General features: G+C 51.3%; 1 protein-coding gene across 1 annotated transcript; it reads left to right on the forward strand.

The window, feature by feature from the left end:
- The first annotated feature begins 3,648 nt into the window (after window positions 1–3,648).
- ODAD4 (outer dynein arm docking complex subunit 4) lies at window positions 3,649–15,018 on the forward strand. Its single transcript, XM_052785520.1, has 12 exons — window positions 3,649–3,775; window positions 4,327–4,458; window positions 4,761–4,914; window positions 6,867–6,928; window positions 7,968–8,124; window positions 9,136–9,360; window positions 10,383–10,590; window positions 12,132–12,218; window positions 12,447–12,643; window positions 12,840–12,940; window positions 13,780–13,858; window positions 14,735–15,018. Exons 1-12 carry the CDS (start codon window positions 3,662–3,664, stop codon window positions 14,965–14,967), a joined length of 1,749 nt encoding a protein of 582 aa, XP_052641480.1. The 5' UTR covers window positions 3,649–3,661; the 3' UTR covers window positions 14,968–15,018.
- Window positions 15,019–15,211: the final 193 nt, after the last annotated feature.

The raw sequence follows: 15,211 nt of genomic DNA on the forward strand, positions 1-15,211 counted from the left end.
GACGCCGCCACGTGTGCCTTGCCTGAGCGGCGGCCGCCCTCCCATTGGCCGCCGTCCCGGTGGGGCGCGGCCGCGCGGCCTTGTGGGAGTCGTAGTTCCGCCCCTCGCTCCCGTCCCGTCGCCGCCCCCCGCCCCCCCCGGCAGCGCCCGCGGCCGTGAACCCCCGGGGGCCAACGCCGCTGACGTCAGGCCGGAGCAAAGGACCGCGGCCACGCCACCGTCACGCTTGCGTCGTCCCGGGCAGCGCGCCCCAACGGCGGCGACACGAGAGGCCTCCCCGCCGGCCACCCGCCCCGCCCCGGGCTCCGTTGGGGCGCCTAACACCGGAGCGTCCCCGCCGGTACCCGCTCCTGCCGCCGCCGCCGCTCGGTCCCGGGGCTGCCCGCTCGCCCTCCCCATCGCACGGCCCCGCCTAGCGCTCCCGCGACGGGCCCCGGCAGCGGGGGCAGACCCGGGCTGCGACACCTCCCACGGCGGGGGGGTGGGCGTCGGGGTTGTAGCTGCAGGGGCAGGAGGTGCCCGGCGGTGCCCCCGGTGGGGAGCCTGTGCGGTTCACCGGCAGACAGCAGCCCTGCACGGGAAGGGAGCATCGCCCGTGTATCTCACCACGGGCTTTCGACCCCCGGGGGGTACGGCCAACGGGCGCTTCTCGCCCGCACAGAACGCGTACAGGCCGGAGACACGACAGACGGGAGCGGGAGAGGTTTCGGAGACACGACAGACGGGAGCGGGAGAGGTTTTGGAGGTGTTGGGAGGCCTCAGGCCGGACGCAGCCATCTCGCCACCCTGTTCCCAGGTGCCCCGTTTTCTAACAAGCCTCTAACGGCGGACAGCGCATCTCTTCCGTTTGCCAGAAATAATCATCGCACGTTCATTTTTTTTCCCCCTGGTATTTCCAACCTGTGACCAAAGCAGGAAGCAGCCTGGGGTGGTCTCTCTGACGGGAGCGGACGGCCTCACTCCAGAGGCGAGGTCTGCTGTGGCCCGTCTGACGGTGTCACGGGGCTGGAGCACAGTCCTGCAACGGCCACCACGCAGAGGGGGACCGGAGGACACAGACATGATTCTCCTGCCCATCTGGTTGGGGAGAGTGTGTCACACCCGGCGGTGCCCCTGGGGAAAGTCTCCATGGAAAACCGTTACCAAAAGCTTAAACCAAAATTCGCTGCCTGACTCCCTGGGGACAGGGGTGTGTCATGCTAGCCTCCCACTCCAGGGCTCCACTGCTGTTTGTCTCGACACCCATAGGTGAGACACCCTGCCTCCCTCCCACGCTGCGGTGCTGTGCAGCCACTCCAGCCCCATCCCAGGAGTGAGGACGGGCCATGTCGTTCCTGAGCTGCATCCAGAATCCAGCAGCAGCGCTGATTTTCCCCTGTGGTGAAGTTAAAACTTACAGGCTGCGAGCAGGAGACCTGAACAGCACAGACACACCACACCCACTCTGAGTCACTTGGCAGGAACAAACTGCTTCAAACATTAATCTTGGCAGGGTCTTACCCAAGGCCAAAATAAAGTCAAGACTGGAGTTCCTGATAGGAGGAGAGAACCAGCAGCATCTCTCATTCATCATCTGTTTGTCCAGGACTGGACACTGCAGTGACGAAACCAGTACCACGGGCTACCAGCAAATACCAAAAAGTATGGAATATACTAATTCCAGAGAGAGATGGTGGGCTGCCCTGGCAAAACCCCTGCAGTACTGTATTGGGTTTGCGTGGCAAGGTTTTGGTAATGGGGGGCTACAGGGGTGGCTTCTGCGAGAAGCTGCCAGAAGCTTCCCCCATGTCTGATAGAGCCAATGCCGGCTGGCTCCAAGTCGGCCCCACCGCCGGCCAAGGCTGAGCCGATCAGCGACAGTGGTAGTGCCTCTGGGATAATGTATTTAAGAAGGGAAACCTGCACCGGAGTTTGGGGATTGGAATGTGAGAGAAACAGCCCTGCAGACAACCAGGTCAGTGAAGAAGGAGGGGGAGGAGGTGCTCCAGTGCCGGAGCAGAGTCCCCTGCAGCACGTGGGGAAGACCATGGTGAGGCAGGCTGTCGCTCCCCAGCGCATGGAGGTCCACGGTGGAGCAGATATCCACCTGCAGCCCATGGAGGACCCCATGCCGGAGCAGGTGGATACCCAAAGGAGGCTTGTGACCCTGTGGGAAGCCCGTGCTGGAGCAGGCTCCTGGCAGGACCTGCGGCTCCATGGAGAGAGGAGCCTACGCTGGAGCAGGTTTGCTGGCAGGACTTGTGACACCACAGGGGACCTACCCTGGAGCAGTCTGTGCCTGAAGGACTGCAGCCCATGGGAGGGACCCACGCTGGAGCAGTTCGTGATGAACTGCAGCCAGTGGGAAGGACCCACATTGGAGAAGTTTGTGGAGGATTGTCTCCTGTGGGAGGGACCCCACGCTGGAGCAGGGGAAGAGTGAGGAGTCCTACCCCTGAGGAGGAAGGAGCGGCAGAGAGAACATGTGAGGAACTGACTGCAACCCCCATTCCCTGTCCGCCTGTGCTGCTGAGGGGGGGTAGGTAGAGAATTCGGGACTGGAGTTGAGTCAGGGAAGGAGCACGGGGTGGGGGGAAGCTGATTTTAAGATTTGGCTTGATTTCTCCTTATCCTACCCAGATTTGATTGGTAACAAATTAAACTGATTTCCCCAAGTTGAGTCTGTTTTGCCTGTGATGGTAATTGGTGAATGATCTCCCTGTCCTTATCTCGACACACGAGCCTTTTGTTCTATTTTCTCTCCCCTGCCCTGCGGAGGGGGGCAGTGACAGAGCAGCTGGGTGGGCACCTGGCGTCCAGCCGGGGTCAACCCACCACAGGCAGGCACCGGCTTGTGACCTGGCTGAGCAGAGGAACCCGTTCAGCCTGACATTTGGCAGTAACTGAGGCATTCACACGATTGCTCTTGCAAAGCGGTTTTAGCAAGCACCTGCGCTCCCACACCCCCTTTCTTTCTGGCCGTGCCTCCAGCGCAGGGCTTTGGAAACGCGGGTGTAAGAACAAAACCCCCACGGATGCCGGATCCTCCGTCGGTCAGACGTGTTGGGTCAGGAGAGACGAAGCGTGAGACACCCGCTGCGCAGCCCCGACTGGCTTCGGTCAGAGCCTGCACCCGTTTTGGTGGAAAACGTGCATTTCCTTCCCTCCCAAGCCGCGCAGCCCCTCCCCACGCACCTCTCTATGGCCACCCACGCGTGCCCTACTTACACCGCACCTCTGACCAGCCCACCCCCGTACAGCCGTGCTTGTGCGGACTCGCCGTGCAGGGCACGGCGGGGCCCCCCCGACGCCGGGCTGCGGAAACGCGGCGTGGGGTGTGTGTGGGGTGTGGGGGTGTGTTCATTTTAGGCAGTACCGGCCGGCGCGCGGGTCCCCACGGCGGGAAGAACGGCCGACCCCCACCCCACGCAGCGAGCTCCCGTGCCGTGGCGGCCCGGGGAAGCCGTTCCCGGGACACCGGTGCCGGGTTCGGGGGGTCTAACGGGGGTTGGGGGTTGGAGGGTACGGCGGCGGCGGCAGCGCGGGATCTGCCGCCGCGGCGCGGGAAAGCTCGCCGGGCGCGCCACCGCGACGCCACCGCCTGGGCGGGGCTTCGCGCCGCGCCGGAAGTCGAGCGGTTGCCCGGCAGCGGTTGCTAGGCGACGGCGGCGGCGGGCCGGCCATGGCGGCGGCGGCGGCCTCCGTGCCGGCCGGCACCTTCCCCAGCTTCATGGCCGAGGGGACGGTGCTGTGCCGGCGGGGCGAGTACGGCAAGGCCCTGGCCTGCTTCGACAACGTGAGGGTGCCGCGGCGCGGCCGGGGGCGGCGGTGGGTGTGGGTGCGAGGAGGGGGCCCCAAGGGGGCACTCGGAGGTGGCGGCCGCGAAGGCCCACGCGTGGCGGTGGCACTCGGTTCGCGTGGGGGCGGCTGGCGGAGGGAAGGGCGACGTAGGGGAAGGGGGCACCCACGGCGGGGGGAGGAGACGCGGCCCACCGAGGTGGGGGCGGGAGGGGAATTGTCCCCAAGGGCGCCTGAAGGTCACAGCGTGAGGGGGGTGACACACGGCGAGAGGGGGGGAGCGTGAGGGGGTGCAGCGCCCGTCTGGCGTGGGGGAGCGCTGGGAGAGGGGCTGCAGCACCTCCGGCACGGAAAGGCGGGGTAGCTGCAGCAGAGGGAATGGGCGAACAGCAAGAGAATACTTTTTTCAGTGAAAGCGGTGGGTTTTTATCCTCGTCCGTCATCAGGAGCTGTGCTGGGGCAGAGCAGGTTGCATCAAATATCCGTGCTTGTATGCGTTTGTGCTGTTGAGCCGGCACTGACGGCCTACCCGTGTCTGCTGCGTTCCAGGCGCTGAAGCTGAGAGCAGGAGACAAGCACTGTCTAGTCGCCCGCTCGAAATGTTACCTGAAACTTGGAGACACAGAAAATTCCCTGAAAGATGCTGAAGCTTCTCTCCAAAACGACAAAACATTCTCCAAGGTAAACAGCACGAACTGGTAACAGTCTGGGGTGGCCAAGGACCGGTCTTCTATCTGTGAAATTCTGAAGGGTCTGGGAGACAGTATTGTGTAGAAAGAGCTAACTAAACGCACCCTTGACATTTTTATTGCTTCCAGAGAGGTGGAGGTGCTTAGTCAGCAACTGAGAAGGAGTTTCAGGATCAGATTTTATTGTATGCAGATAGCCATAGCGTAGGGCTCTCATTTCTGCCTGGCGGGGAATTAATTGAGACCTCTCAAACTTTTTTTTTCTCTTTTTTTTCCTCCCCAATATCATTTTAGGGACTTTACCAAAAAGCTGAGATATTATATACCATGGGTGATTTTGAATTTGCGTTAGTGTTTTATCATCGAGGCTACCGACTACGTCCAGAACTACAGAAGTTCAGGCTGGGTATCGAGAAATCCCAGGAGGCAATTGTCAACTGCATTGGAAGTAAGATGTTTCGTTTTATGGCCCCTACAAGCACAGCCAGAAGCTGTTCAGTGGACAGCTGATGGCATATTAGCTCAGCAAGTGACCCAAGGACCCTGCAACAGCAGTCTCTCTGCTTCTGGATTCATGCACTCAGTGGCCACTCTTAGGTGAAACCATGAAGCACCAAAAAGAGCACAGCCCTGTTCTTTTTTTCTTCTTGTTTTGGCTGAATGCCTATTCATATACAGTGTCTAATAACTTCAATTATGTAAGTAAATTATGACACTAACTTAAATTTCCAAAGTCACCATGAAAATGTTTTGGGTAATACAGAACAAAGCAGCTCATCTACTTACAGCCCTACTGATTACAGAATACATTTTGAGATCTTTATCCTAATATTAAAAGTTTGTAATGAAATTTGCCTTGCTACCCAAGACTGGCCTTCCTGAGATCCTGACTTTCCTCCAATTTACATTGCATAAGACCAGTGAAACTGCTGACTGTTGCAATGGAGCACTGCTTTCACAATTTCTGGCTTAGATCACAGAATGGAGTCCTGCAGGATGCAGGAAAGGCCAAGGACCTAGTGATGTTCAAAGCAAACTGAAAACTTGTCCCTTTTCCCTTAGTTTTTCTCTTAGCAACGCTCTCATACGCCAACAAGCACGGACAGGACGTGCACTCACTCTCAGGCACACACACCTCAGCTGGGGCTGCCACCTTAGACACGTGCACAGAGCAGCCTGTGCGTAGCTGGCAAGGCTGCTGTAAAACCCGCCCGGCTAGTCAGAGACTGCTCAGGTGGATCCCCAACAGCCTGTCCCTTCACAGAGCCAGGACACACCCTGCAGCACACTCGTACACGTAGGCCCTGATGTTGAGATAGTTAAGTGCCTTATTCTCCCTGAAATCAGTTTCAAAGTGTCACAGATGAACTTCATGTCCCAGCTGCATAAAAGCCTGAAGCTCCTTCATATGTGGTATTTATTTAAAAAAAACAGGGAAAGTTTCCAGATCTGGCTTGCTTTCCTCCGTTACCGCTGCTTTCTTAGCTTAATACAAATGCCTAGATATCTTTGCAGCTCTCAGTTGAAATGCTTGCCGTGCTCGATATACTGAGCTAAGAGGTTTAAATGCCTTCAAGCACCTGGGCTGTAGGCAAACGAACAGATTAAAAACCAAGAAGATTTTTAATTGAGCGATAGCTCCTAGATGCAGGAGAAAAGCAGCAAGGAAACATGTTAGCTTTTGATCTAGATGTTTAAATAGTTGGGAAATGCACACACATTAACATCAACAGGGCACATCCCCAAAACTGCTTTACTGAATCTGCTTTGCTTGGCAGATTCAGAAACACCTACCTTCCGTGATGCGCGTGTACTCACATTGCTCATCTTGGCCCAGTTGCCTTGCTGAAGGAAATCCTTCTACAACAGCATGTGAAGCTCTTTCCTTCCTTCTGACCAGGCCAAAATAAGGAGCTGTTTTTTACTCTTATCTTCACTGCCAGCGTGCAATCTGAATAGCAGAACTGGATGTCAGAGTGAAAATGAAATGGGAGTTTTGCCCTAATGTCAGTTCTCTGGATTGCTGGAGATCCCTGTGCTTCGAGCTTTCCTTCTGTTCTAAGCTTCAGCTGTGATCCCTCAGAAGAACCTGCCATCCTTTTTCTTCCTCTGTTTCCATGCAGGATGTAGCATGTCTCCGTAGGAAAATTGCACTGTGATGGGAGCCCCCTGGTGCAATGTGAAAATAGTAATTAAAATCCCGAGAGGAGCTGCATCTATGAGCTGTGTTCCCTGCTTACCAAACATACCAACATCCACATATTTTATATGAAGGAACTAGCAGAAAGCTTTATTTCAAACAGGATATTATAGGCTTGGCACATTTATGGTCATTTTAATTTCTAAAGCCTCTGCACTGCTATTCTTGAACACTAACAAGTATTTTCTCTGTATTTGCAGGTCCATCCTCAGTTAAACTGGAGAATAAAGAGGATCTGTGCTTTATAAGCAGGCAGGCAGAGGTACAGTCTAAAGAGCTCTTGCTTTAGGAGCCAACTAGAGTTATTATAATGCTAATACTTTCTGAAATAGGCATTAGAGGATTAATTGTTTCTGCAGCAACATGGGCATGGATATGGCTGGTCTAGTGAAGTGCCTTCTGAGCATAGGAAGCACACTGATCCGTTATAAGAGTATTTATGCACCTGCTTTTAATGTAGTTCTGGCTCAAGCTACACAAAATTTAAGGGAGAAGGCAGAAGGGCAGGGAAGAACAACCAAGGAGAAACAAAGGCCAGTTTGAAATTTCTCTGCTAGCCTGACTGTTTCTGTCTGGTGTTGCTGATCACCCATCAAAGGCTAATAAGTAACAGCACTGAGGTCGGAGCCAGGGTACGTTTATCTACAGTGTTTACTTTGGTTTTACCTGATGTTTAAGGTTCATGTTTTTGATAATGGACACTTTCTCGATTGCTTAATTTTGGGGTGGTCCATTGAAGTAGTGCCTTGTTCCTCCGAGATGCCAAGCCACATTTCACTTTGAAGTCAGTGCAGTGAATGCTCATTGCTTCTTTCAGCTGGAATTGCAGCTACTCGGTGGTAAAAATAATTTGTACAAAGGGGCCTAAAGATTAGCGCTGTGATTGTTGGGATTTTGAATGTGAAACTTTAGAAATACCCTCTGCACGTTTCAGAAGCCCTCGCTGTTACAGCCTCTGTTTCTTTGACTGTGGACAACTAGACCTGCCTTTTCCACAGCCTTAATGTCCTCCCACAGCACTGACCAGGCAGCCCTCCAGACCAGTACAAGTCACCGGGGCAGAACTAATTCTGTGCTGCCCGCTGTACTAATACTACAATGCCCCCTCCTGTTCTTGGAAGTGAGGGAGCACAATCGGGTGCAAAATTTCAGTTGCTCATGACCAAAGCAATTGGTGAGACACTGAGTTTTTGCTTTTATTTAAGAAATAAGTTGGCTTATATGGAATGTAAACAGAATTCTGCTAATTGTACTGTTTCTCGCTAATGTCCCCCAACCTCCTTTATCTTTTCTTGCTGTAGAGCAAAAAAGCAAATCAGAAACTCCAAGTCAAACTGACTAAGGATCAAAAATGGACAAGGAAACGGGAGCCTGTGAGGAATCCAAAAACAGAGCGACAGCTTCTTGGAGAGCTTTATGCTGACAAGGCCTACCTAGAAAAGTTGCTCAAGGATGAAGGTCTTTCTCCATTGTATTTAACTAAATGTTCCTTCTAAGCAGGTTCTTTTTCTTCTTCTTCTTTTATATCCCTATGACTACTCTTCCTCATTTGTGTCAGAGCTCACGTAGCACACAGTGCTTGCAGTGATTGTGAGAGAGGCAGGTGTCTGGAGAGTACAGGTATTTTTGGAGCCAGATCTAATATTCATAACTATGAGCATATTTCCTTCCCTATTAAATGGCAGGCTTTTATAACAAACAGGAAATCAACTCAAAGCAATCTGTGCAGATGAAATCAAAAGCAGAAACAGTATCATTACAAATTACTTAACTTCTGTCATAACGATAAATTCCACTAACATTTGCATTAAGTGCAAAACGTTGTTCATAAGACTAACTCATTTGTGGTTTTGTTATAAATGCTGTTAAGATCAAGATGCAGGATTCAGAGAAGTGTCTTATTTTAGAACTAGGCAGAAAGGTGATTCCCCTTTAGTAATTTTTCTAGGGAACTCTTTACCCAGTAGTAGAGAAGTAATTAAGAATTTAGTCTACTCGCAGGTTTTACGGTATTACCAGCATTAATAACGGGGGCTATCTGGTTTCCAGGCATATAAAAGCCCTCTCAATTTCCATCTTGCAATCTAATCCACAACACTTTTCAAAGTGCCGTTTCAGTACAAATGCCCCATACAGTTGTTCTGTGCAGGAGGATGGGTGCTCGCTCATCACAGCTGGCCCTCAATAACTGGGCCCCTTCTTGGCTCTTGTCAGCAGAGAAGGCAGCAACTACAGGGGCTGGGAACACCAGCTCTAGCTTGCTAAAACACACAGAATGGGTGACAGCAAGGGAGTTTTCCATAACTTCCCCCCAAATCACATCAGTTCTGAGGAGCACTGAAGACTTTAATTTCTAGGCCTATGCCTCTATCAGAGCAGAAAAACATTCACAAGCAGTCCCCCACTGAACTGCAGCTTCATCCGTCATATATATTAATACTCTCCTGGGTTCTACCATCTTATTTTCAGATTTGATGGAGAGCAGCACAAAGCAGGGGATCAAAGTAGCGGACCTGGTTTTGAGTGGCATTTCCTACCTGGACACACGCAGTGAATTCTGGCAGCAGCAGAAGCCTATTTATGCCCGTGTGAGAGAGCGCAAGCTCAGGCAGCAAAGGTGGATGCGGGACAAGAAACAAAAACCAGCTGAGGTTGGCAGATACGTTGTGAAGAGTATGGAGGACATTGATATGTGTAGGTGTCCTGGCTGGAAACAGTAAGAAAATTATGATTGACACATGTAATTATTTGCTGTAGTAATTACAGACCAGAACAACAGAAGCAGTGCAAATATTAACAAACACTAGTAGGCAGTTTTGGGGAAGTATCTGTTTTTGTATTCTTCACCTTTCCCAACACTTTCTTAGATATAGAATTCAACACTTTTTTCTCAGCTTTTTCCTTACTTGAGGTCTTGCTGATTAGTTTTCAGGACACCACTTATATATCAAAGCCAGGTGGGCCACTGCTGCATGCTTAGCAAATGCCTCTGGTCTGGTCATCAGAAGTTGTTTTATTGAGAGAATGCAGGCCACTGGATTTAATAATTCCTATAGTTCAAAAATACCTTTGTAGAGAGATGAAGCAGCTGAAAAACAGCGGTCTGGAAGGAAGGAGTAACTCAGCCACTTCTGGTCTCTTTCTCTCTTCCTGTGCTATGCATTTACAATGCAGGGAAAAGACTTTAGTTGTTACTGCAATTCAGTTCTTTTAAGCTACAACAGCTGGGTGAAGGTAGTGTCAGAAACATCCTGCAGTCTAATTGCTGCAGCACTGTAGCCCAGCTGGGCGCAATGAACAGAGCTCACCAGGAAGGCACAAGCGGCTAATTTAGGAGATAAAAACCTAAGTACTGTAGCTAGAACTTCATCTCCAAGACCAGGCTGCCTTGCTGCAATAATTATGAGCTTTCAAAACCTTCGGACAACAAGCATCATTCTCCTTTATGTTTCTTCAGCAAGTGTGAGGTGTTACCAGAGTCGTTTCCCCTTACTTGCTGCGATGAAAGGGATTTCCAGTGGTGCCAGGTGGAGGGTCAGAAGTACCATCTCCTAGGGGCAGATTTCTTGGTGACTGGAGTGTAGGAGATGCATGAAGAGTGAGGAGCTCTAACCTTTCCCAAGCTTTGTCTGAGGCTTACACAACTTCACTTTGTCTTACTTCCCCAATATCACTGTCTCCACACACCCTAGCGTTAAACTTTCCTCTGTCTCCAGTGCTGACTGGCGACTGCCCTGAAGAAAGCTGCAAGAAAGCTGAGCGTGTGCTAAAAACAATACAAGGGTGGTCAGATGATGAAGTTCCCAACAAGAATGAACTGATTGGAAACCTCCACAGCTGCATCGGGAATGCTCAGTTAGAGATGGGCCAGATGGAGGCAGCTCTGCAAAGCCATAAAATGGATCTGGAATTTGCCAGGCAGAAGTAAGTGCTGAGAAGTTCAGATGGATGGGGAAAAGAGGAAAGTACCTCTGTTAAGATGTTTTAGCATCAGGTAATATTGTAATTCTCACCTGGAGATTTAACAGGGCAACACGTTCAGACTCTGCCCAAGTATCATGGTCTCTAGTGAGTTCTTACCTTCACTATTTCAAAAATAAGGAGCCTGAAGCAGATTTTTAATGACCTAGACCACGTGGCACATCTAAATCTCTGCTGAAGGAAAGCAAAAGAGAACACAAGTCCCAGTCTCAGCACTTTAGCCTCTAGTATGCACTTCTTTCTCAGGAAGGTCAGGCTCTAAATTGCACAAGTTTTCTGCCACATTTTCTCTTAAAATCATTTGCAATTCAAACCATGATAGCAGGCCTGAAATACTTATATAAGAGGTACAGTTACCTGACCATACAGAACACATTCTGCAGCTCTTTCAGCTAAAACAGAATGGAGCAAAATGTAGTCTTAAGACTTAGCAAGAGTTTTGCAAAGCACAGGAGAGAACACTGAATAGTTGCTTGAATTGAAGTGATTTTGGTTTTATTTTTGCCAATACAGCATAGGGCTTTTAACATGTAACTGACTGACTGTTTATCATTTTCACAAATCACTTTTTAAAAATTAATATTGGTTTAAGAAATTTCTGCCTCTCTCCTGGTGATCTCCACTCCCCAGTTATGCCAAATAAAGTTAACAATTAGCAGTAGAGGTGCAGGAATGAGATACACAATTTTAGTACTTTTAAAAACATGTAAAGTTACATTTAAAGGATGGAAACACAGGGATGACTTGGGGGGGGGCTTGCCCTCTGGTGGCTGGAGTTCAGCAGGGTGAGAGGAGACATTGTTAATGACTCGCATCGCCCCCAGCAAGGCATTTATCCTCTCCTTTCATCAGCTTTTTCATATGTAAGGTAAGGGTAGTCAAAGCAGGCCACTTCCAAAGATGGAATGGGGACTAATTAAGGAAAAAAATTAAAGTCCACAGGCAACGTTATTATAGAAGGAGCTGCCTCTAGCATAGGGCAAAAGCTCATCAGAGCACAGGGAGCAGGACATGTTGCCAGGAGTCTGTAGACACATTGCAGACACGTTTTGGGGTCTTCCCTTTTCTCTTGGACAGAAATCATCTATCAGTGTTAGGGACCCAGGAGCTGGTAGGGACTTCTGTGGGACCCACAAGGCAACAAAGGGAAGCTGAGGCAAATAAAAGTGGAAAGACTTTCACAAGAACTGCCAGATTTGCACCCCACCTCCTCCCTGCCCCCCCCCCCCAAAACCCAAGACAAAACTAAAGCATTTTCCTCTGTGTCTTATGGGGTGTCAATTGCAACAGCTGTAGGTAAAATAAAAAATCTACCTTGATTTTATGACTTTCAGTCTGACATTGGTCCTTTACTACTACTTCTCAACACTTAGCCTGAAGTCATGTTGAGCACCAAAGAAAACAAGTAAGGCTGAACAAAGCTCAGACTGTATCAGGAACAAGACTATGTCAGCTACTACGATTTCTTTTTCTTTTCAATGCAGTGATCTGCCAGATGCTGTATCCAGAGCCCTTGATAACATTGGCAGAGTTTATGCCAGAATCGGCAAATTCCAGCAAGCTATTGACACGTATGTAAAATTAGTAACAGAAAAAGCGTAAGGCTGTATTTTGAATTAAATAGATTATGTCTTTTCAGTTTGCTTATTCGTACTGCTAGCAAGGGGGCCTGTGAAATTTTTCATACCAACAGTACCAGGAACCCTTTTTTTAGTAGAATCAGTGGTTGAAATTGTAACTGTACCTAGTGAGATTTGGTAAATGTCTGTCTGTCTGTCTGTCTTACTCTCTGCTTGAAGTTGGGAGGAGAAGATTCCAATGGCAAAATCCAGCCTGGAAAAGACCTGGCTGTTCCATGAAATTGGCCAATGTTACCTCGAGCTGAATAAAGCTGAAGCAGCCCAAAATTACGGACAGAAGTCCCTGCAGTCAGCAGATGAAGAAGGAGATGTTGAGTGGCAACTCCATGCTACTGTACTGGTGGCACAAGCACAAGGTAAAGGCATTAATACATACTTTGCTTTAAGGATGGAGACAGCCTGTCTGTTCAGCATCTTAGTGAAAACATCTCTGTGATTTAACACCCAAAGTAACTGTTCACATCAAGACCTCTCATCAGAGACTTACTTGCTTACCTGTTGTTGTTCTCTTGATCTTGGGTTAAAATAGATGTTTTCATTTGTCTATTACAGTAAAATTAAAGGATTACCGGTCTGCAATCTTGAACTTCGAAAAAGCACTTGAGAAGGCAAAGCTTATTCACAATGAAGATGCTCAAAAGGCCATCATTAGTGTAAGTAAGTGGGCTGTTGCAAAGAGGAGAGAAGCTTGGGGCAGCATTAGTAAGTTAGCTGTAACTATTCTCTAGTGTCCTGTGAACTGAGAAAACATCACTGCACAGCTAGCATGTTAAGAGGGGGAAAATGCAGCCTCTGAAGCAGTTTATGTATTAAAAGTTATGAAACCTCCTGGCTCAGAAAACTTAACCCCAGTTTATGAACCAGTCCAACACATAAAAGGATGAAGCCCCAGCCCTGCTCAGGTCAAGGGAAAGTTTTCCTTTGACCTCCCTGGGGCACACATTTCACACACAGAATACAACAGTGCCTTCCCTGTGCTCAGTTGCTATCAGCTGCTGATCAGAGCTCACCCTTTTCTGGCCTCTCCAAAATGTCCCAGAGAAACCACTTTGCATCAAACCACGGAAGAACTTCTGGGCATGGCCAATGACCCATAGTAAAGCAGTCTGCATGTTCTGGTAGCCAGCCTTCGTTGACCCAACAGGGGGTTGTGGGTGATCTGACTGCGCACGCCTTGCCAGGCAACAGTTACAGCACAGACACTTACCTATTTGGTTATCTCTGACGGGTGTCCAGAGCTCAGGCAGAGCCCGTTCTCCTGCCAGAAGAAAAACGATAGCGTGAGAGAGATGGAATCTTCAGGTGAGGAGACATTTGATAAGGGATACTAACAGGTAGGAATCACTGCAGGGAGAAATGAAGAATATTGTTGCAGAGAGTTTTACGGTAAGAAGGATGTGGTAATGACAGCAGAGATCAAAAGAAAGCAGGAAAAACTTAAGTATGTAACTGCATTTCTAGAGCTTTTATTAATGAGCCGTATCACTTTCAGGCCTTAGATGATGTGAGCAAAAGCTTCATTGAAGAGCTGCATGGAAGAAGAGAAGAAACGGCAGTTTACTCTCTTAAAGGTACTTGTCATTTAGACCTCCGCACCCCATAAATATCAAAATCGTCCACTTTCCTTTTCTTGAGCACAGACTGAGGCATGGGAACAAAGCACCCCATTCCCTGGTAGCAAGCATCCGAAATTCTGGCCCATATTGCATCCTCTGTACTAGCACACAGTAGCAGGAATTCATTTATATGTGAAGCCATAGCATAGTTAAAATTAGTGGCCTCAGTTTTTTGGTAGCGAAGGTTGAATCTTGAGCTGGTGTAAACCACAGTAAGCGTTGTCAACGAAGCCTCGATAACAGAGCCTAGTTTCACTCTTCAGTGCCACCCATTTAAGAAACCGCTTTTAAGAACACCGCGAGCAGCTCCAGAGCCCAGAATGCAGAACGGTGGCCCGGAACGCGGTCGGCAGCAAAACGTGACCGTGCCTGAATGCGACCCGCAGCGCTGAGGCCTTCGAAAACATCAGCCGCATCTTCGAATTCACGCAGTATCGATCTCCTTGCAAGCACGGCACGGAAACCTGGGCCGAAGTTCCTCTCGCTATCCCCACCGCCGCGCTCCCCGCCCCGCAGCAATGCCGAGCCCGGGCAGGAGGTGGCGGCACCTCCCCAGCCCGCCCTCCGCCCCGGGGTCCGCGGCGGTCCACGGCCGGGCCCGGCCCGGGGAGACGAGCCCGGGCCCGGCGCCGGTCCGGCCGGCTCCCGGTGCCCGCTCCCCGCGGGGCAGCGGCCTCCGCCGTCAGCAACCGGGTCCGGTGAGGCGGAGGAGGGAGGGAGGGAGGGAGAGCGTCCCGAGGGCGGCGGCGGGGGCCGGGGGTCTGTCCGGCCGTGTGCCCTCCTGCTTTGGCAGCGCCGGAACGCGGTGTAAAATTGCGTTTTCCTCCCCAGAGGGCGGTTTCAGCGCTGGAAGCGCGGAAGACGACAACCTCGAGAAGCGCAGAGAGGGAGAGGAAAGCGAGCGAAGCGCAGAGCATCGGGGAGGCGAAAAGCAGAAAGCAGCAGCAGCCGGGAACCGCAAAGACCACCGGGGAACGCGCCGAGAGGGGGGAGAGGAACGAGGAGGGGAGGACACCGAGAGCAAAGGGGAAGAGCGGAGGGGAGCGAGGCAGAAGAAGAAGTAGGGGCTGACGAGCTGCGGCCGCGGGTTTGCCAACAGGAGCTCCGGTCCCGCAGCTCTCGTCTCCCGCACCTGCCGGTCCGCGCCGCCCCCTGCCCTCCCCACCGCTGCGCGGCCACGCGTGGGGCGGGAGCGCGGACAAGCGTGTGTGTCCCCCCCCCCCCCCGACACCCCGCCTCTGCCCTGTGCCGGCGGCGGAGAACGGTCCCGAGCGCGGCAGCAGCCCCCAGCCCGGGGCGGGGACGGAC

This window comes from Harpia harpyja, chromosome 4, assembly GCF_026419915.1.
Source record: "Harpia harpyja isolate bHarHar1 chromosome 4, bHarHar1 primary haplotype, whole genome shotgun sequence".
Classification (NCBI taxonomy): Eukaryota; Metazoa; Chordata; class Aves; order Accipitriformes; family Accipitridae; genus Harpia; species Harpia harpyja.

Excerpts from the sequence above, each read along its gene's own strand:
- ODAD4 (XM_052785520.1), top strand. The coding sequence starts at position 3,662 with ATGGCGGCGGCGGCGGCCTCCGTGCCGGCCGGCACCTTCCCCAGCTTC. Across the intron at positions 4,915-6,866 it reads AATTGTCAACTGCATTGGAA|GTCCATCCTCAGTTAAACTG; the intron begins GTAAGATGTTTC and ends CTGTATTTGCAG. Across the intron at positions 12,644-12,839 it reads ACTGGTGGCACAAGCACAAG|TAAAATTAAAGGATTACCGG; the intron begins GTAAAGGCATTA and ends TGTCTATTACAG.